This window comes from Microcebus murinus, chromosome 2, assembly GCF_040939455.1.
Source record: "Microcebus murinus isolate Inina chromosome 2, M.murinus_Inina_mat1.0, whole genome shotgun sequence".
NCBI classification, from domain to species: Eukaryota; Metazoa; Chordata; class Mammalia; order Primates; family Cheirogaleidae; genus Microcebus; species Microcebus murinus.
The window spans coordinates 109,217,007-109,239,207 of NC_134105.1; the positions used below are offsets into that span (position 1 = coordinate 109,217,007).

General features: G+C 40.9%; 1 protein-coding gene across 3 annotated transcripts in view; it reads left to right on the plus strand.

Annotated features, from left to right (window-relative positions):
• The first annotated feature begins 1,971 nt into the window (after positions 1-1,971).
• Positions 1,972-22,201, plus strand: part of SDHC (succinate dehydrogenase complex subunit C) — a 43,378-nt gene continuing 23,148 nt past the window's right edge. For 2 of the 3 annotated variants that reach the window (XM_076000322.1, XM_076000324.1), the window contains exons 1-3: positions 1,972-2,081; positions 9,288-9,344; positions 11,287-11,388. In XM_076000322.1, the coding sequence (XP_075856437.1) occupies positions 2,062-2,081; positions 9,288-9,344; positions 11,287-11,388 (179 nt within the window). In that variant the 5' untranslated portion in view covers positions 1,972-2,061. The remainder of the gene's footprint in view (positions 2,082-9,287; positions 9,345-11,286; positions 11,389-22,201) is intronic. The other variant, XM_076000323.1, reaches the window with a different exon arrangement.

Here is a 22,201-nt window from a genome sequence, read left to right on the forward strand (position 1 = left end):
CCCCCACAGCACTTTTCACATACTCTGGCAAAAATGCAATGCAATCGTGTTAAATGAAATTATTTAAAGAACTAAGTGAAGAGGCATTCATTGGATTTGTTAATGTGAAGCTTCAGAGGCCCAAGGTAGGATTAATGACTGGAAGTTTGATAGCAGAACACTGTATTTTACTATAATAAATTCCTAATGAATAAGCTGTTCACTCAGTGAAGCTTGTTTTTTTTTAAGGTTTTGAAATTTTTGGTAGAGACAGGGCCTTGCTATGTTGCCCAGGCTGGTTCCTAATTCCTGGCCTCAAATGATCTTTACACTTCTGTCTCCCAAAGTACTGGGATTACAGGTGTGAGTGTGCTAGAAACTTGTCTTTTGAAATGCCACCATTGGGAGCAGAGTCTTAAAGATCTTCCATCAGGGAGATCCTTGCACTGAATAGGTTGGGTTAGAGAGGCTCTAAGCAGGAGTCCTCAAACTACAGCCCACCGAGGACATTACCCGGCCCTCGGGGTGTTTCTGCGGTGGCTGCCTGACCTGCTTAGCAGCCGACTGGTCCATGGCCCACAGTGTGGGTGTGGAATGTGCAGCCGCACTCTCCAACGGTCCTCCAACCCTCTGAGGGACAGTGAACTGGCTCCCTGTTTAAAAAGTTTGAGGACCCCTGCCTAAGGTGTCTTTCAATCCTAAAGTCTATAAAAATGCCCTTTTTTGTCAAGCATTATAGAAATGCAAAATAGTATTATTCATTTGATGCATAAATAAATGAATTTGTGCTATTTAAATCCTGAAAGGAATAGTGCAGGGGTGCTAAATATAAATAAGATCTGAATATTAATATGACTAAGGATGTTTTATTGTAGAATAGGAATTGCTCTGGGCTGTCCCCTTTACTCTTCCCCACCCTATCCACCAAAAAAGGGTCAAGAACTTTTGCACTCTATTCCTTTCCTTCTTTTTTTTTTTTTTTTTGAGACAGAGTCTCACTTTTGTTGCCCAGGCTAGAGTGAGTGCCGTGGCGTCAGCCTAGCTCACAGCAACCTCAAACTCCTGGGCTCAAGCGATTCTCCTGCCTCAGCCTCCCAAGTAGCTGGGACTACAGGCATGTACCACCATGCCCGGCTAATTTTTTTTTTGTATATATATTTTTAGTTGGTCAATTAATTTCTTTCTATTTTTAGTAGAGAAGGGGTCTCGCTCAGGATGGTTTCGAACTCCCAACCTCGAGCAATCCGCCCGCCTCGGCCTCCCAGAGTGCTAGGATTACAGGCGTGAGCCACCGCGCCCGGCCTATTCCTTTCCTTCTTACTTGCTTTTTCTCCCCTTAGTCATGAGTGCTCTGCAATTGATTCCTGTGCTTGGGTTCCTCAAAACTGTTTCTATATGTAAATCAAAGCGTGTTATCCCCCTCACCCCAGGTTCTTTTGGCTGTGGGTGTCACCCACCTAGCGCTGAAACAAGGAACAAGGGAGCGTTGTCTTGGGCTGGTGGGCGTCTGGTTCGCGTTGCAGCTCAGGCCCAGGAATTGTGGAGCCTAATCGAGGCTTCCCATTCTTAGGACTGGTGGTCAGCGAGGTTCTCTCGAGGACCCCTCCGCACTTAGGTCTCAACTTGTGCATCTCTGTCTGGGTGAACCTTCACATTAGAACGGGGAGTCCAAAGTTATCTTTTCTCCTGGGTGTCTCAGCTGGCCAACCACGACGTTTTTAGGCCGACCTGGGGGAAGGGGGAGTGAAACAGACTACGAAGGCCTCAGGGAAGAATCTGGGCAGGTCGGCTCTTCGCCGCTCGGTGGTGCGATACAAAATAATTACGTATGCAGCCGGCACGGAGACTGCGGATTTTGAGACAGCGGGCGTTGCTACCGAAATCCTGGCAAATTCCGGTAGAAGTCAGTGGGGGAGGAAACGAAAGAACTACAGAAAACTCAAACCATCTGGGTTGAGCTGAGAAGAAAGCATCCGGAGCCTTTTAGAGCAGCCGCTGTTGTCACGTGACAGCCCCCTTCTCCGCAGCCGCCCTGGGGTGGCTGGGCCGCCTGCGTCACTTCCGTCCAGGCCGGAACCCAAGATGGCTGCGCTCTTGCTGAGGTGACTTTAGTGTGGGGCTGGGAGTCGGTGCCTGTGGCCCTGGGAGACCCGAACTGGCCCCTCACGTCTTGCGGACAAATGTTTACCCTGTGCCTGGGCAGGGAAAGGATCCGTGGGTGTGGAGGTCACGCGCTCTGGAATCCTAGAAACCTCTCTCCCCATCCCCCACAAGCCGCTGCGGCGCGCTCCGGAGGGCTTCGGGGTCGCTTGCTCGGAACTGAGCGGTTGCGCGGCTCTCTCCCCTTTTACTTGCCCCACCTATCGTGCTTCCCAAATTGCTCTTGGGGCCATACCCAGAGCCGAGCCCTGAGACTGTTAAGTAGCTCTGACTTCGAGGTCAGCTGACCATCGGTCCTCAATTTTGTTTTTCTTTTTTTCTTTCAGCATATTATGGGGGTACAAATGTTGAGGTTACGTATATTGCCCATTTCCCCCCCCCCTTTTTTTTTGAGAGAGAGGGTCTCTGTCATCTAAGTGCAGCGGCGTGATCGTAGCTCACTGCAGCCTGGAACAACTTTGCTCAAGCGATCCTCCTGCTTTGGCCTCCCAAAGTGCTGAGATTTCACGCGTGAGCCGTCGCACCTGTCTGGTCCCACAATTTCGAGATCTTATTCAGGGATCTCTGGGAGAGATATCATGGTGTATTTTGCCTTTGTTTCTAACTCCTGCAAACATTAGCTGCTACTGGCAAGGAGGGGGCAGTGTCTGGATTCCTAACAGGCTTCTAGCCGAGAGGCCTAGACCCCTACCGGGCTGGCAATTAGCAATAGCACCCAGAGCGGTGAGTCCTCTGCTGCCCTGAAGCCCCCCAGGGAATTCATTTTTAGTTTATCTTTTTATTTGGGAGGGGAAGTGGGTGTCCCACCTTTTCTGTAGAAGGCAGATTAGGTGCCTGGAGAAATACCCTAGATTTTCTTCCATTCTGAACTTTGCACTGTCTAGGTTTCATTCTGTACTTGGAGCCTCTCTATTTGTAGCGACTAGCTCCTCTAGACACTCCTGGTACAGATCCCGGCATAGTTTTGTGCCAGCCCTATTTTTGGAAACTATTTGTTATGGAAAGTTAGCTTCAACGCTGTTGAGATTTCAATTCCTGATTTCCCCAAATGTCTTTTCATTTCTCTTTCCACTTCAGTCACCAAGTGTAAAAATAGAAGGACTTTGTTTAGTTTTTCTCAGTGACAAAATGATTCCTCTTCGAGTTGAGATCAGGTTTATCTTAATTCTTCATATTCTCCCTGTCTTTCATCTCCATCTGTATCTTTTTTCTAAGGTATGTCAAGTCTAGTCTTGCCAGAACTGCCTCCTTTATTCCAGATGGTTTGACCATAATTGAATGTTTTTGAATTCTTTAATATATCATATTTTAATAGATGTTAGGGGCTTTTGGTAGAATATACATTTAGCTGGAAATGATCATATTGGTTCCAAACAGTTCATTTTAAGAATTTTAGGATTAGGATTTCGAAGCTGAGGGTCATTGTACTCATTAAGTGTGCATACAGTGTCATTTTGAGTTGTATAAGCAGTGTCTACACTAGCCAAGAAATAGATTTCTTTTTCATTAGTGGTAATCCTGAAGCTCTCATGGGAATGGTGCCTCTCTCCATTTCTCACGCAGGATTTTTTAGGAGGAGAAATAGGGAATTAAAAATATTTTTTCCTTTCCTTTTTTTTTTTTTTTAAGTCAGTCAAATTTAGTAGTGAGGGGTTATATACCAACTTTAGTGACACTAATGCTAACAAGTTTTGATAACCCATTACCATTAGACCAGCCAAAAATATTTTATTCTTGATAGAAGTTCCCAGTCTAATTCTATTTTACTAGGGGGATTTGGAACTGTTTATGGTGTGCTGATTTAATCTCGAAGGAAAATACCTTCTTAAGAAATTCTAGGAGCTGGTTTTTAGTTCTCCACTTGTTTTGAAAAAGTCAAGGTCATTGATTCCATGATTGTGGTTTCCTCATTTGTGAGTTCAAAATGATAATAAGTTGGGCCCACTTAGGAAAAATATTAGTTAAACTTTTAAAGAATTTTATTTACTTATTTTTAATTGAAAATAAAAATTGTATATTTTTACAGTGTACAACATGATGTTTGGAAATACATATGCATCGTGTATGCTAAACAGCTAATTAACATGTACATTACTTGTGAGAACACTTGAAATCTACTCTTAGCAATTTTCTTTTCTTTTTTCTTTTTTTTTTTGAGACAGGGTCTTGCTCTGTTACCTGGGCTAGAGTGCAGTGGCACAGTCATAGCTCACTGTAGCCTCAAACCCCTGGGTTCAGCAATCCTCCTGCCTTAGCCTCCTGAGTAGCGGGGACTACACCTGGCTAGTTTTATTTTTATTTGTGGAGATGGTATCTCACTATGTTGCCCAGGCTGTTCTTAAACTTCTGGCCTCAAGCAGTCCACCCACCTTGGCCTCCCAGAGTGCTGGGATTACAGGTGTGAGCCACCACACCGGCCCTATTTTCAAGTATACAATGCATTGTTATTAACTATAGTCACCATGTTGTACCATAGATCTCTTGAACTTATTCCTCCTGTCTAACTGAAATTCTGTATCCTTTGACTAACATATCCCCCTTCCACCCATTTAAACATTTTTAATCCTTGGCTAATTAGAAATCATTAGTATGAGAGTATTGTATGTCATAGATTCTTTTTTTTTTCTGAGACAGAGTCTCCACTCTGTTACCCGGGCTAGAGTGCCATGGCGTCAGCCTAGCTCACAGCAACCTCGAACTCCTGTGCTCAAGCGATCCTTCTGCCTCAGCCTCCCGAGTAGCTGGGACTACAGGCATGTGCCACCATGCCCGGCTAATTTTTCTATATATATATTTTTTAGTTGTCCAGCTAATTTCTTTCTATTTTTTTAGTAGAGATGGAGTCTCACTCTTGCTCAGGCTGGTCTCGAACTCCTGATTTCAAATGATCCTCCTGCCTTGGCCTCCCAGAGTGCTAGGATTACAGGTGTGAGCCACCGTGCCTGGCCTTGGCATAGCTTTGGAATATATATGCTCCCATAATTTGGATGTTCCCTAAACAGTTTAGAGACCAGCCGGGGATGAATAAGCAGTTGAGTAATAAAGTCCATTTGCACTCACTCAAAGAATGATTTGCCAAAGCCAAGAGAAGAGAGAACTAAGCTAAGGACAACTGGGCTTCTATCTAATAATGTTCATGCTCCTTAAGCACAAAGTCACCAAGAGTCATTATCTTATCTGGCCAGTGCTCATCATATTAAATGCTATATGTGAAATGTTTCTAAACAGTAAGATTTAACTCTCAGTTCATGAGATTTCTTTGTTAAATAAGTATATTCAAAAACCATTTTTTTAACCTCTTCTACATGTCAGATATTCTAGGTGCTATGGAGGCAAGGCATTCCAGTCCTTGAGGAGCTCAAAGTCTAACAGGGGAGATAAATAAATAGATTAATTATTAAACAACATAATAAATATTGATAGATATGAGAAGGTGGTGTGGGAGCATGGCAGATACAGCAAGTAAGGCTAAAGAATTGGTGAACTTGTCATCCAGGAGTTGCGCTTTGAAGAATGAGTTTATTAGGCTGTGAGGAAGGTTCTAGTCAGAGAACAGCATTAGCAAAGGCATGTAGTCAATCATAAGAGAGCTTGCTTTATCTGGGTATAGTGTCACGTTCAGTGTGGCAGAAGTATGGGGGACTAAGGGCAATTTGTGGGAAGATAGGTCCAGAGAGTTGGATTGGGCCATGGTAGAAGTGCCTCATTTGTTCAGTTTAGATCTTATACTATGAGCAGTGGGGAATTGTTAAAGACTTAGGCAGAAGAATGATGAAATCAGCCTTATTTTTCAGTAAGTTAGTGTTGGTGATATTAAATGGTAGAGAAGAGATAATGGACTGTAATGAAGTTTTCTAGATAGTAATGGTAGGATTGGATGATGCCATGCATATATATGGGGGGTGAGAGAAGAAGAGAAATCAAGAATGACTTAGGTTATGTAGTTGTGAGTTGGATGGTAATAATCTCTAACCAAAACTTTTATATATAAATGATTGCTCTTCATCATGTCATTCAAGGTTATATGTTGCTGTTACCTTGATATTTTGTAAGATTTTGGGATGCCATCAAATCAAGTTTAAAGGTCATGTAAGAGAAACATAGTCACATCTTGTTTTGGACTAAAAGTGGTATTACTCAATTTCGATCACAGACTTGGCTTTGAATAATTTTTGTTTTTTTCCAGAAGTCAAATTCATTTTTAGCAGATGAATATTTTTATCACCACTGAGGGTTTAAAAAGAATGTGATATGAATTTTAAAGACATTGAGGAGACCAGTGAAAAAATATCTTATGTATATGTGATATATTATAGTTTAGAGAATGCTTTCTTCTGCATTCTCTTATGTAATCCTTCTAGCAGCCAATAAGGTAGGTATTATCAATACCATTTTACAAATGCAAAAGCTGAAGTTCAGTGACTCACTCAAGTTATACAACTTATGCAGATTTAAGACTCCAGTCTGGCTTTTTTACTTTCCAGTGTTCTTTCTACATTACTGGTTCTGCCCCAATCCAAAGAAGAGTTTCAAAAATGATTTGAGCAATGATTACATTTTGGGGGGGGGACATGTATAGTACATGTGCAAGGGGACAACACTAAGTAGAAGTTATATGTTATGGCTTATTAATTAAAAACAAAGGGCTGGGCACGGTAGCTCACACCTGTAATCCTAGCACTTTAGGAAGCTGAGACAAGAGGATCACTTGAGGCCAGGAGTTCAAGTTCAAGACTAGCCTGGACAACATAGGGAGACCTTGTCTCTGCAAAAAATAAAAATAAATTTAAAAAATAAATAAAAATAGGCCGGGCGCGGTGGCTCATGCCTGTAATCCTAGCACTCTGGGAGGCCCAGGCGGGTGGATTGTTCAAGGTCAGGAGTTCGAAACCAGCCTGAGCAAGACCTCTACTATAAATAGAAAGAAATTAATTGGCCAACTAATATATATAGAAAAAATTAGCCAGGCATGGTGACGCATGCTTGTAGTCCCAGCTACTAGGGAGGCCAAGGCAATAGGATTGCTTGAGCCCAGGAGTTTGAGGTTGCTGTGCTAGGCTGCCACGACGGCACTCATTCTAGCCTGGGCAACAAAGCAAGACTCTGTCTCAAAAAAAATAAAAATATAAATAAATAAAAATAAAGGCCAGATGTGGTGACTCACACCTGTAATCCTAGCTACTTGGGAGGCTGAGGTGGGAGAATTGTGTGAGCCTAGGAGTTCAAGGCTGCTGTAGGCTATTATTGGGCCACTGCATTCCAGCCTGGATGACAGAGTGAGACCCTGTCTCTAAAAAAACCAAACCAAATAAAAAAATAAAAATGAAAAAATGAAACAAAATATTCTTACTTTCTAGCTATAATGTATAAAGCACCATTCCTGGGTAGAAAAGAGAAATCTTTTCAGAGTTTCTGGTTTCACATGAAAGGCAAGGATAGATACCTACTTTTGTCATATTTCTAATAAGGTTATGGCATTTGTGCAGCTAGTTTCTGTAAGGGCCTTGTGGAAAGTTTACATTGGTATTTGTCTGGGAAACAATAGCAGTAGACAGAGCCGGCCATAGATTCCAACCCACATCTGCAAACTCGTGCTGGGTAGCTCAGTGACTGGGACTAGCCGGGTGTGAGGAATGCATGCCCTGCAACTTCAGAGTCACAATTCAATTGATTTAAAGAGATTTGTTCCCACTTCTTTCTGGGAGCCTTGGGTACACAATGTCTGTATTCACCTCTTGCCTCCAAAGCTGGAAAGAGGGAAGAGCCAAAGAAGGAAGTATTGGTTGGATTTTTTTCCTTCAAATAGTGGACCCTTCTAGTGTACTAGTATAAAGCATAGGTCTTTTGAAATTGTGTATCTAATATCAGCGGTGTGAGGGATATCAGGAGCTCTTTTAAAAGATCATGGGACTTAATGAGATTTTTTATCTCCGTAGTAATTTGCACATAGTAGATAATGCAATAAACTTTTGTAGAATCAATGTATATTTAAGTTTCAGTCCCAGAACTTCAGTCTGATCACCTTAAATGTTCTTGGAAAGATTTGTTACAGTGATGCGACTAATGAGTATAGCGGTTGTTTGTTTTTCATAATACAGGTTGAGCATCTTTTATCCAAAATGCTTGGGACTAGAAGTGTTTAGAATTTCTGATTTTTGAATATTTGCATTATACTTACCAATTGAGCATCACTATACCAAAAACCAAAATCTGAAACACTCCAATGAGCATTTCCTTTGAGCATTGTGTTGGTGCTCAAAAATTTTAGATTTTGGAGCATTTCAGATTTTGGATTTTCAGATTAGGGATGTTCAACCTGTATTGTGTAAACTTTGGATCAGTTAAATTCTCCTTAGATAGAATGCCTGGGCACATCTTGTATTTTGACTAGAAAAGCAATTCTGGAACTGATGTCTACATTTCAAAAATAGCAACTTATTAGTAGAAAACTTGTGTATCCTCTTTAAATACCTTTTCATGGGTTGATAAAAAAAAATTTGCATTCTTACATTTTTGCACTTTTTTTTTTCTATTATCCATTCATTCATTCCCTGCCACCCCCACCCTTTTTTGCGCTGTTATAGGAGAAAATTTTGGACTTAAAATTCATCCAGGTTGTCTGGAACTTGATGGTAGTTCTTGAAATGACCTGGCTTAATATTCAGGACCCTCTCTCCACAAACCCCTTGTTTTTCAGCCTTTTTAATTCATCCATTTGTGGCAAGTCTCCGCTGTAGCTAAGCTATATGCTTACTGTTGCCAGTGGCTCACTCTGCTTTTTTGTTTGTTTTTTTAGCCCTGTCTTTTAATCATCAACTCCTGTAAGACCTAGCTTTAAAAAAAATCACTTTGTATAATATATTTCTTTGTTGAACATTACCACTCTGATTATTCTTTTACCTTATTTTTTCCTTATTATTTGTGTTCAGTTAAAACAGTTTGCATTTGTAGGTAATATTTCTGATTGTTCTTGGGTTACTTAGAGTTGTAACTTTCCGACTAGAAAATGATCTCAAGGACAGGTTGTGTTGTTATTTTCATCTTTTAATCTTCCACCCCTAAGTCTAATATACTACAGAAATAGAGAAGTTGATATACTGAAGTTGATCTCTAAATGTGTATTGATTCTTGATTCTCTTATCTTGCAGACATGTTGGCCGTCATTGTCTCCGAGCTCACCTTAGTCCTCAGCTGTGTATCCGAAAGTAAGTTTTTCCCCGTCTCTACTATGAATAGAAAGAAATTAATTAGCCAACTAACATATATATATAAAAAATTAAGGCCGGGCGCGGTGGCTCACGCCTGTAATCCTAGCACTTTGGGAGGCCGAGACGGGCGGATTGCTCAAGGTCAGGAGTTCGAAACCAGCCTGAGCGAGACCTCGTCTCTATCAAAAATAGAAAGAAATTAATTGGCCAACTAAAAATATATATATACAAAAAATTAGCCGGGCACGGTGGCGCATGCCTGTAGTCCCAGCTACTTGGGAGGCTGAGGCAGTAGGATTGCTGAGCCCAGGAGTTTGAGGTTGCTGTGAGCCAGGCTGACGCCACGGCACTCACTCTAGCCTGGACAACAAAGTGAGACTCTGTCTCAAAAAAAAAAAAAAATTAGCCGGGCATGGTGGCGCATGCCTGTGGTCCTAGCTAGTCAGGAGGCTGAGGCAATAGAATTGCTTGAGCCCAGGAGTTTAAAAAAAAAAAGTTTTTAAGTCTGGAGATTATTCTTTTTTTCCCTTAGGAAAAAGCAATAGGTTGTTGACTTAGATTTGGGGGATATGTATGAAAGCGGGCAGTCGTAGACAGTTGGTTGAAACTTTAATAATTGACCGAGCACGGTGGCTCACGCCTGTAATCCTAGCACTCTGGGAGGCGGAGGCGGGCGGATTGTTCAAGGTCAGGAGTTCGAAACTAGCTTGAGCAAGAGCAAGACCCTGTCTCTACTATAAATAGAAAGAAATTAATTGGCCAACAAATATATATAGAAAAAATTAGCTGGGCATGGTGGTGCATGCCTGTAGTCTCAGATTCTCTGGAGGCCGAGGTAGGAGGATAGCTTGAGCCCAAGAGTTTGAGGTTGCTGTGAGCTAGGCTGCCGCCACGACACTCACTCTAGCCTGGGCAACAAAGCGAGACTCTGTCTCAAAAAAAAAAAAAAAAAAAAAAATCTTTAATAATTGTGATTACTATTTTTCTCATCTGGTAGTAGAAGGAGAGATATTTATTTGGTCTTTTCTTAATTTTTCTTACTTTCAGCTTTTCTGCTATATTTAATTTCACTGATTTGCTCTGCCTTCTCGATTCCTTGTTTGATGTCTGATTCTCTTCTATTTTTTTTGGAGACAGAGTCTCACTTTGTTGCCCAGGCTACAGGGTGAGACAGGAAGATTGCTTGAGCCCAGGAGTTTGAGGTTGCTATGAGCTAGGTGACAACACGGCACTCTAGCCCCGGCAACAGAGAGACTATGTCTCAAAAAAAAAAAGAAAAGCCAAGGAGTGCAGATGGTAATCTATGAGATTACTTGTGGCCTGGGAAAAGGGTAATCCATTTATTTCAATTGTTTTGAAATGTTGCACTTGCCCTACAGCATAGCAAGAAAGAAGATGGGCTTTCATTACCAGACCTGTGTATTGGTGGGATTGGAAAGCATGTTTCCTCCAATAGGACCTCATCAGATATTGGATTATTAACTGAATCAAACTTGGCATAAAAATAAGTTCAAGTGAAGGAATATGTTTTCCTAGTAGAGTAGGTTTGTCCAGTCCACATTTCTAATGAAACTTTTTGTTATACAAAATTGTTACAGCAAGTGTTAACAGTGGGTGGTCCTGAGGACAAACCTAGAGAGAGAATCAAAGTTTATTCACTGGTGGCCTCAGAGGGATTTCACCACCAAATTCTAAGCCCCATCTACTCGATTTTTCCGACTTTTATAAAGCTGGGATGGTCTGAGGGTTGGGTGTCTCAGGTGGCTGATGAGCCAGGTAATAGGTTAGTTGATGTGTCAGGTAATAGGTTAGTATTATGTTGATGCGGGTCTTCTGCATCAGGTGGCTGATGCGCCAAGTAATAGATGTGGTTTTCCTTATCAAAATAGTAAACCAAGCTAACTTTCAATTCTTTTAAAATTTTCTGGTTTTATTTTAGTGCTGTTCCCCTGGGGACCACAGCCAAAGAAGAGATGGAGCGGTTCTGGAATAAGAACACAAGTTCAAACCGTCCTTTATCTCCCCATATCTCTATCTACGGGTAAGGAAGGGATCTGGAACCAGAGAATCTAGAAGTAGTGGGTGAAAGTTCTATAGGTTGGCCCTTAGCCTACCTGGTATCTCTCTCACTTTTACTCAGTTCAAGTACAGCTATATAGGTGAAGTGAACCCTTCAGGGTGGAGGGAGCTATTATAAAGGTTATCTCAGGCCTTTTTTTTTTTTTTAACTTTAAATACTGTTTAATAACATAAGAAAACATTTCTGATGTAGCAATAAGTAAAAGAAGGAGAATTTTTTAAGTATTATAGCATGATTCCTATTGTTATAAAATAAATAAGTTACTATTGCATAGAGTTAGGAATGAATGGCTTTGGGCCGGACATGGTGGCTCACGCCTGTAATCCTAGCACTCTGGGAGGCCAAGGCGGGCAGATTGCTCAAGGTCAGGAGTTCGAAACTAGCCTGAGCAAGAGTGAGACCCCGTCTTTACTATAAATAGAAATTAATTGGCCAACTAATATATATAGAAAAAAAAAATTAGCCAGGTATGGTGGCACGTGCCTGTAGTCCCAGCCTCTCAGGAGGCTGAGGCAGGAGGATTGCTTGAGCCCAGGAGTTTGAGGTTGCTGTGAGCTAGGCCGACGCCACGGCACTCTAGCCTAGGCAACAAAGTGAGACTCTGTCTCAAAAAAAAAAGAATGAATGGCTCTGAATTATAGAACTATGAGTGCTTTTTATTTTATTATATTTTCTATAATCTGTGTAAATTAGTTTTATAATTAGAAAAATATTCTTTTTATTTTTAATCATTATTTTCAGAAAATTACAGGGATACAAAGGCTTTGGTTATATATGTGTTGCCATTGCATTGCCCAAATGAGAGCTATAAACATGCCCATCCCCCAATGTGCATTGCACCTGTTAGGTTTGAGTTTACCCATCCACTCCACCTCCTCCCACCTGCCCAATACCTCATGAATGTTACTTTCATATGTGCACATAAGTGTTGATTAATTAGTACCAATTTGATGGTGAGTGCATGTGGTACTTGTTTTTCCATTCTTGTGGTACTTCACTTCTAAGAATGAGCTCCAGCTCCATCCAGCATCATACAAGAGGTAGTTCATCTTTTTTTATGGCTGAGTAGTACTCCATGGTGTACATATACCACATTTTATTAATCCACTCATGTATCGATGGGTACTTGGGTTGTTATCTTTGCAATTGTGAATTGTGCTGCTATAAACATTCGAGTGCAGACGTTTTTATTATAGAATGCCCTTTGGGTAAATACCCAGTAGTGGGATTGCTGGATCAAATGATAGTTTTAGTTCTTTGACATATCTCCATATTACTTTCCATAGAGATTGTACTAATTTGCAGTCCCACCAGCAGTGTATGAGTGTTCCTATCTCTCAACAACCATACGAACATTAGTTGTTTTGGGACTTTTTGATAAAAGCCAGTCTCACTGAAGTTAAGTAATATCTTGCATTTCCCTGATAATTAGAGATATTGAGCAGTTTTTCATATGTTTCTTGGCCATTAGTCTGTGATTTCTTTTGAAAAGTTTCTGTTCATGTCCTTTGCCCACTTTTTAATGGGGTTATTTGATTTTTTTTCTTGTTGATGTTCCTGAGTTCTGTGTAGATTCCAGTTATCAGCCCTGGATGTGTAGCATGCAAATATTCTCTCCCCTTCTGTAGGTTGTCTATTTGCTCTAACGATAGTTTCCTTGGCTGTGCAGAAGCTTTTTAATTTGATCAGGTCCCATTTATTTATTTTTGTTGTTGTTGTGATTGCTTTTGGGGTCTTATTCATAAATTCTTTGCCTAAGCTGATGTCTATCAGAGAAATACTCTTTTTATTTTTTATCATTATTTTCAGAAAATTATGGGGATACAAAGGCTTTGGTTATATATATGTTGCCATTGCACTGCCCAAGTGAGAGCTATAAGCATGCCCATCCCCCAGTGTGCATCCCCCTGTTAGGTATGAGTTTACCCATCCGCTCTACTTCTTCCCACCTGCCCAACACCTGATGAGTGTTACTTTCATTTTCTTTTATTTTTTATTTTTTTGAGACAGAGTCTCACTTTGTTGCCCAGGCTAGAGTGAGTGCCGTGGCATCAGCCTACCTCATAGCAACCTCAATCTCCTGGGCTCAAGTGATCCTACTGCCTCAGCCTCCCGAGTAGCTGGGACTACAGGCATGTACCACCATGCCCGGCTAATTTTTTGTATATATATTTTTAGTTGGTCAATTAATTTATTTCTATTTTCAGTAGTGACAGGGTCTTGCTCAGGCTGATTTCGAACTCCTGACCTTGAGCAATCCGCCTGCCTCAGCCTCCCAGAGTGCTAGGATTATAGGCGTGAGGCACCACGCCCAGCCCATTTTCTTTTAGAATTCTTACAATTTCATGCCTTAGATTTAAGTCTGATATTCATTGTGAGTTGGTTTTGGTTAGAGGTGCAGATCCTGCTTCAGTCTTCTATGTGTGGCTATCCAATTTTCCCAGCACCATTTATTGCATAGGGATTCTTTTCCCCAGTGTTTTTGTCTGCTTTGTCAAAGATCAGATGACAATATGAAGATGGTTTTATATTTAGGTTTTCAGTCCTGTTTCATTGATCTATGTCTCTGTTCTTGTGCCAATACCATGCTGTTTTGGTTACTATGGCCTTGTAGTATAGCTTGAAGTCTCAGGTCTTTTTTATATGGAGATGATTAAATTCTGTTGTCTAGCCTTATAAGGGTAATCTGTTCTGCAAAACTATTGTTCAGAAAATTCTGGTAAGCCAACAGAATTAATTTTTAAAAAATTGAAACAATTTCAAATTTACATAAAAATTACAGAAATAATATAGTTCCATATATCTTTATGCAGATTCTCAGCTTGTTAACATGTCTGAATGATTTAAGAACAAGTTTTATTTCAACATGGATTTAAAAAGAAAAGAAAAGTAGTTCTAGAAACAATGCCCTATTACTCCAGTATTGTTTTTCTATTGCTGCTATAACAAGTTTTTCACAAACATAGTGGCTTAAAATAACATGAATTTATTATCTTACTATTCTGTAGGTTAGAAGTGTGACATGGGTCTCATTAGGCTAAAATTAAGATGTTTGCAGCGGGCTGCATTCTTTTCCAGAAGCTCTTTTCTAGATTCTAGAGGCCACCCACATCCTTGGCTTACGGCTGCCTTTCTCCATCATCAAAGCAAGCATCAGCAGACTCCTCACTTTGTGTCATTCTGACCTCTTCTTCTGCCAACCTCTTCTACTTTCAAGGATCCTGGTGATTACATTTGGACCCACCCAAGTAATTAGTCCAGGGTAATCTCTCCATCGCAGGGTCCTTAATTTAATCATATATACAAAGTTCCTTTTGTGGTAGAGGTAATATCTTTATAAGTTCTGGGGTTTAAGACATTGACACTGTTGGCAGGGTGTATTATTTGCCTACCACAGTCCACCTAGCCCTCAAAGATTATGTCTGTCCCGTGTGCAAAATACATTGACCCCATCCCAGTGACCCCAAAAGTTTTAACCCATTACAGCAGCAGCTCAAAGTCTTAAGATTTCATCTAAATCTGACCATCTAAATCAGATATGGATGAGGCTCTGGGTATAATTCCACCTGAGGCAAGTTTTCTCATTTGTGAAACTCAAGCAACACATTACCTGCTCCCAAAGTACAGACATAGAATAGTTGTAGACATTCCTATTAAAAGAGTGAGAAAATGGAAGGAAAAAAGGAGTCTCTGGTTCCAAACAATTTTGAATCCAGCAGGTAAACTCCATTTGCTTTTAAGGCCTGATAATAATCCTTTGGAGCTATTGGCTCTGTCCTCTGGGCGTATAGTTCCACCCTCCATCTTTCCTTGTTCTTGAAAGGTGGCATGTGTTTTAGCTGCTGAGAGTTTTAATAGCCTGTTTCTTGTCTGTAGAATTTTAGGGGTGAAAGGCCTTCTTTTCATCTTTTCTAACTTTTAGTGCATCCTGGCAATATTTCTGTTGCTATAACATTCTCAAGAACCTATGTTTGTCATGGGGATTTGCTCCATTAGATAAGAGACTCCCCTAGAGATCTTTCCTAAATAATCCCATCTCTATTTTGGGCTTCTGCTGAGATGGGGGTGGGGGAATGGATCTATTTGTAATGTGCTTAATCTCCTCAAAGAGCCTGTTGTATGATTGAATATTCATTCTGTCCTTTTGATCTTTCTGAAGTATTAAGGTATTAAGTATTAAGGTTATATGTCCACACCCTTGGCTTTTTCTGTTTTGACGGTAAATATCTTAATTTTAGGTTTTTTTTGCTACTGGAAAGGCTGAGAGTTTCCCAAATCATTAAGTCCTGGTTCCTTTTTGTTTGTTTTTCCCTCAGTCTCTCTTTTTCCTTTTGCATTTTATTATAAGCTACAAGAAGAAACCAAGTTACACCTTCACTAAATTCAGCTTTCCACATTACAACAGGACATAATTCTGCTAAACTTTCTGCCACTATATATCAAGGTCCCCTTTCCACAAGTTTTTTTTTTTTTTTTTTTAAATATGTTTGCCATAGAAAACAAACAGGCCCCCTGTCGTAACAAAAGGCCTACAAGTTTTTTGTTTGTTTGGGTTTTTTTTTTGAGACAGAGTCTCGCTTTGTTGCCCAGGTTAGAGTGAGTGCCGTGGTGTCAGCCTAGCTCACAGCAACCTCAAACTCCTGGGCTCAAGGGATCCTCCTGCCTCAGCCTCCCGAGTAGCTGGGACTACAGGCATGCACCACCATGCCCAGCTAATTTTTTATACGTATTAGTTGGCCAATTAATTTCTTTTTTTTTTTTTTTTTTTTTTTTTTTGAGACAGAGTCTCACTTTTGTTGTCCAGGCTAGAGTGAGTGCCGTGGCGTCAGCCTAGCTCACAGCAACCTCAAACTCCTGGGCTCAAGCGATCCTTCTGCCTCAGCCTCCCGAGTAGCTGGGACTACAGGCATGTGCCACCATGCCCGGCTAATTTTTTTTTTATATATATATCAGTTGGCCAATTAATTTCTTTCTGTTTATAGTAGAGACGGGGTCTCGCTCTTGCTCAGGCTGGTTTTGAACTCCTGACCTTGAGCAATCCGCCCGCCTCGGCCTCCCAAGAGCTAGGATTACAGGCGTGAGCCACAGCGCCCGGCCAATTTCTTTCTATTTATAGTAGAGATGGGTCTCACTCTTGCTCAGGTTGGTTTTGAACTCCTGACCTCGAGCAATCCCCCCCCTCCCAGAGTGCTAGGATTAACAGGCGTGAGCCACCGCACCCGGCCAGGCCCACAAGTTTTTTTTTTTTGTTTTTGTTTTTTTTTTTTTTTGAGACAGAGTCTCACTTTGTTGCCCAGGCTAGAGTGAGTGCCGTGGCGTCAGCCTAGCTCACAGCAACCTCAAACTCCTGGGCTCAAGCGATCCCCACAAGTTTTTAATAACGTATTTCTCATTTCTTTCTGAGCCCTCACTAGCTGAATTAACATCCATATTTTTAACAGCATTTTTTTGTTTTTGAGAGAGAGTCTCTGTTGCCTGGGCTAGAGTTCTGTGGCGTTAGCCTAGCTCACAGCAACCTCAAACTCCTGGGCTCAAGCGATCTTCTGCCTTAGCCTCCTGAGTAGCTAGAACTACAGGCATATACCACCATGCCTGGCTAATTTTTTCTATGTATTTTTAGTTGGCCAATTAATTTCTTTCTATTTTTACAGAGACGGGGTCTCGCTCTTGCTCAGGCTGGTTTTCAACTCCTGACCTTGAGTGATCCGCCCACCTCACCTCCCAGAGTGCTAGGATTACAGGTGTGAGCCACCGTTCCTGGCTAGTTTTATCATTATTGATTGAGATGGCATCTTGCTATGTTGCCCAGGTTGGTTTCAAACTCCTGGCCTCAAGCAATCCTCCCACCTTGGCCTCTAAAAATGATAGAATTACAGGCATGAGCCACTGCTCCTGGCTAGCATAATGTTTTTATAAAGTCATCCATATTTTAACATGTGCCAGTACTTTGTTCCTTTTTATGGCTGAATAATATTCCAGTGTATGGACGTACCACATTTTATTTACTCATCTGTCAATTGATGGACATTTAAGCGGTTTCCAATTTTTGGCTATTATCAGTAATGCTGCTGTGACATGTGTATATAAGTTTTTGTGTGGACATATTTACTTCTCTTGAGTATACATCTAGAAGTAGAATTGTTGCATGATATAACTCTATGTGTAACATTTTGAGTAAATACCAGACTTTTCCAAAGTGATTACACCATTTTACTTTCCTACCAGCAGTGCATGAGGGCTCCAGTTTCTTACTCTGTCACCGCAGATAAGAGTGCAATGATGTCATTGTAGCTCACTGCAACCCATACTCCTGGGCTCAAGCAATCCTGCCTCAGCGTCCCAAGGAACTGGGACTATAGGTGCGTGCCACAACACATGGCTAATTTTTCTATTTTTGGTAGAGATGGGTCTTGCTCTTTCAGGCTGGTCTCGAACTGACCTCAAACGATCCTTTCGCCTCGGCCTCCCAGCATGCTAGGACTACCAGCGTGGTCCACTGCTTGGTCAGCATCCATACTTCTACTAACAGTTTATTCAAGGCAATGTAGGCTGCCTTTTTTTGTTTTTTTATCATGGTCCTAAAAATTCTTTTAGTCTCTTCCCACTGTCCAATTCCAAAGGCACTTTACATTTTTGGGTACCAGTACTTTGTTACAGCAGCACTCCCCTTCCAGGCACGACAGTCTATATTAGTTTTCTTTTTTTTTTTTTTTTTTTTTTTTTTTGAGACAGAGTCTCGCTTGTTGCCCAGGGTATAGTGAGTGCTGTGGCGTCAACCTAGCTCACAGCAACCTCAAACTCCTGGGCTCAAGTAATCCTTCTGCCTCAGCCTCCCGAGTAGCTGGGACTACAGGCATGTGCCACCATGCCCGGCTAATTTATATATATATATATTAGTTGGCCAATTAATTTCTTTCTATTTATAGTAGAGATGGGGTCTCGCTCTTGCTCAGGCTGGTTTCAAACTCCTGACCTCGAGCAATCCGCCCGCCTCGGCCTCCCAGAGTGCTAGGATTACAGGCGTGAGCCACCGCGCCCGGCCTATATTAGTTTTCTATTTGCTATTATAACAAATTACTGCAAACTCAGTGACTTAAAACAACACAGTTTTGTTAGTCTGACACAGGTCTCCCTGGGCTAAAATCAAGGTGTTGGCAGAGCTATCTTCCCTTCTGGAGGCTCTAAAAGAAGAATCCATTTCCTTGTCTTTTGCATCTTCTAGAGCCTACTTGAAATCCTTGGCTTGTGTCTTCTTTCCTCTATCTTCAGAACTAGCAATAGTGGACTGAGTTCTTCTATCACTTGATGTTGACCTTACTTCCATCATCACATCTCTTTGACTTCCTTATTCTGCCAGCCTCTTTTACATTTAAAGACCCTTGGGATTACACTGGGCACATCTGAGTGTTGCAGAATAGTCTTCTTATTTTAGGTCAGCTTATTAGCAACCTTAATTTCATTTGCAACTTTAATTTCCCTTTGCCATAAAAGATAATATATTCACAGGTTTTAGGGGTTAGAACGTGGACATCTTTAGAAGGACTGTCTACCACAACTCCTTAATACTTGAGTATGTGTTTCCTCAATTGGAAGACACTTTATACAATAAAACCATCACATAGGAAATTTTTTTTTTTTTTTTTGAGACAGAGTCTCCCTTTGTTGCCCAGGCTAGAGTGAGTGCCGTGGCATCAGCCTAGCTCACAGCAACATCAAACTCCTGGGCTCAAGCAATCCTTCTGCCTCAGCCTTCCTAGTAGCTGAGACTACAGGCATGCACCACCATGCCCAGCTAATTTTTTCTATATATATTTGTTGGCCAATTAATTTCTTTCTATTTATAGTAGAGACGGGGTCTCGCTCTTGCTCAGGCTGGTTTCGAACTCCTGATCTCGAGCAGTCCACCCGCCTCGGCCTCCCAGAGTGCTAGGATTACAGGCGTGAGCCACCGCGCACGGCTCCACATAGGAAATTTAACATTGATCCAGTGTTACTATCTAAACTTCAGATTCCATTCAAAATTTTCAGTTTTCCCATTTATGTCCTTTATATGTCTAAGATAAAACCTAAAATTATGTGTTACATTTATTTGTCATGTCTCTTTAATCTCCTTCAGTATAGAACAGTATTTTAGTCTTTCCTTTTATGACATTGGTATTTTTAGAATGTTTCTCAGTTTGGGTTTGTCTGATGTTTTCTTGTGATTTATTCATTTTTGGCAGGAATACCCCTGAAGTGATACTGTACTCTTCTGAGTACATTATATCAGGAGGCATATGATGATGATTTATCCCATTACTGGTGATGTTAACTTGTATCACTGGTTGAGATGTGTCTGCTAGGTTTCACACTGTAAAGTTAACTCAGTAAGGATGTTGTATTTATTAGTTAATATGTATTTTGTGGGAATACACTTTGAAACTCTGAATATTCTATTGTCAGATGTTTACTCACTGGTATCTGCTGGTGGTAATTTCCTAAATCAGTTATTACTGTGATGGTTACCAAATTGTAATTTTTCTAATTCCATATACCTTCTAGATTGATTTATTATGATAGAATAAAGCTTACTTTCTTTATCAGTATAGATTCAAGGATTCTTATTTTGCCCAAAGGGTTATACTCTGTTAATATGTATTTTGGTGTTCAAATTGTCCCAGACTTGACCAATAGGAATTCTTCAAGATGTCTCCTATGAAACCAATATCTGGGTGCTAGATGTGTTCATTGCTACCAGGATATAATTGCTTCTAGTCCCTCCTAGTAGAGATAGAATATATATGTATGCAGTTTCACACATAAACATACACATACCATATACATGTATGTAAGTATATACATACATCTGTTTATCTGTTTATCTTGTCTTCAGAAGTGGCGTTAATATCTGTTTTTGCTGGTGTCTTCCAAGAAAAGTCCCTATATGTAGATCTTTTTTTTTTTTTTTTTTTTTTTTTTAAAAGCTAACCCAGGCCGGGCGCGGTGGCTCACGCTTGTAATCCTAGCACTGTGGGAGGCCGAGGCGGGCGGATTGCTCAAGGTCAGGAGTTCAAAACCAGCCTGAGCGAGACCCCGTCTCTACTATAAAAATAGAAAGAAATCAATTGGCCAACTAATATATATATATAAAAAATTAGCCGGGCATGGTGGCTCGTGCCTGTAGTCCCAGCAACTCAGGAGGCTGAGGCAGTAGGATTGCTTGAGCCCAGGAGTTTGAGGTTGCTGTGAGCTAGGCTGACGCCACGGCACTCACACTAGCCTAGGCAAGAAAGCGAGACTCTGTCTCAAAAAAAAAAAAAAAAAAAGCTAACCCAGCAAAGCATCCTAAGCTCTGCTACCCTCTTTACTTGGGTTCTTGCCAGGAGGCTGGCCATTTTTAACCACCTCCACAAATACCACAACCCTTCAGTTTTTTGCAAGCCAGATTCCAGGAATAATCCTGATTGTAGAAACAAGACACTCTATTAAAACAGAAGGAGGCTAATAAGTGATCTCAATTCTTGCTACTTAATGGTGAAACTTTTTTTTTAAGAGAGAGAGAATTATAATGATGAAGAACTTCCCAAATTATTCTCAATCTGTATTTAAAACCTTGGTCTTTTTTTCACAGGTCACATAAAGAATGGTAGTGGTTTGTTGAGGTCAGTCTTTCACTACTTAGTTTGCTTTTCTAGTTATGTAACTCCAGATATACTTGTGAAAAAAAAAAAAGAAACAACAGGGAACATGGTGCTGTTTCCAGAGTGACATGTCAGGGTAAGATATCTGAGATATCTAAAATCATATTTTCTGTTACCAACATTTAGAGTTTTTTGGAAGAGGCCTAGAAGTAAATGATAAGGGTTGTTAAGCATCTTTTCATGTGCTTATTGGCCATTTGTAATCTCTGGAGAAATACTTTTACTTTTTTATGGTATTGTTTGCAGCGCAATTGCTAGATCACTTGCTGAAATTCATTTATTTAGCGTCTCTAGCTTTCCTTTGATTAACATTCTATCAAAGTCAAAAAAGTAAATAAAATTAATACAGTTCATGTCAGTAGATTTTTTTTTTTTTTTTTTGAGACAGAGTCTGGCTTTGTTGTCCAGGCTAGAGTGAGTGCCATGGCATCAGCCTAGCTCACAGCAACCTCAAACTCCTGGGCTCAAGCGATCCTTCTGCCTCAGCCTCCCGAGTAGCTGGGACTACAGGCATGCGCCACCATGCCCGGCTAATTTTTTATATATATATCAGTTGGCCAATTAATTTCTTTCTATTTATAGTAGAGGCGGAGTCTCGCTCTTTCTCAGGCTGGTTTTGAACTCCTGACCTTGAGCAATCCGCCCGCCTCGGCCTCCCAGAGAGCTAGGATTACAGGCGTGAGCCACCATGCCCGGCCGATGTCAGTAGATTTTTGTTTTTATTGGTCACAGTATACCTGATGCTCTTTCAGGAGTTGGAAATGCAAAGATAAATAAGATATGGATCTCAGTATTTCCTGAAAAAAATTTTTTTTCCTAAGGGAAATCATATTGGCTCCTAGTGATTAGCTTTTCTGTAAATGAATTAAAACAATTTTGATTTTCTATACTTAACTCTAATGTTTGAACAGGGAATAGTGAGGACAACTTGTACTCTGCTCCATGATGTGTGGGGTCTCAGCTGAAAAACACAAAGGCTAGGGGCTGAATTAATCTGAAGATCTATTCACTCACACGTCTTGGGTTGATTCTTGCTGTTGGAGGGAGCCCTTATTTCTCTCCAAATGGCCCTTTCCACATGATCTCTCTGCATA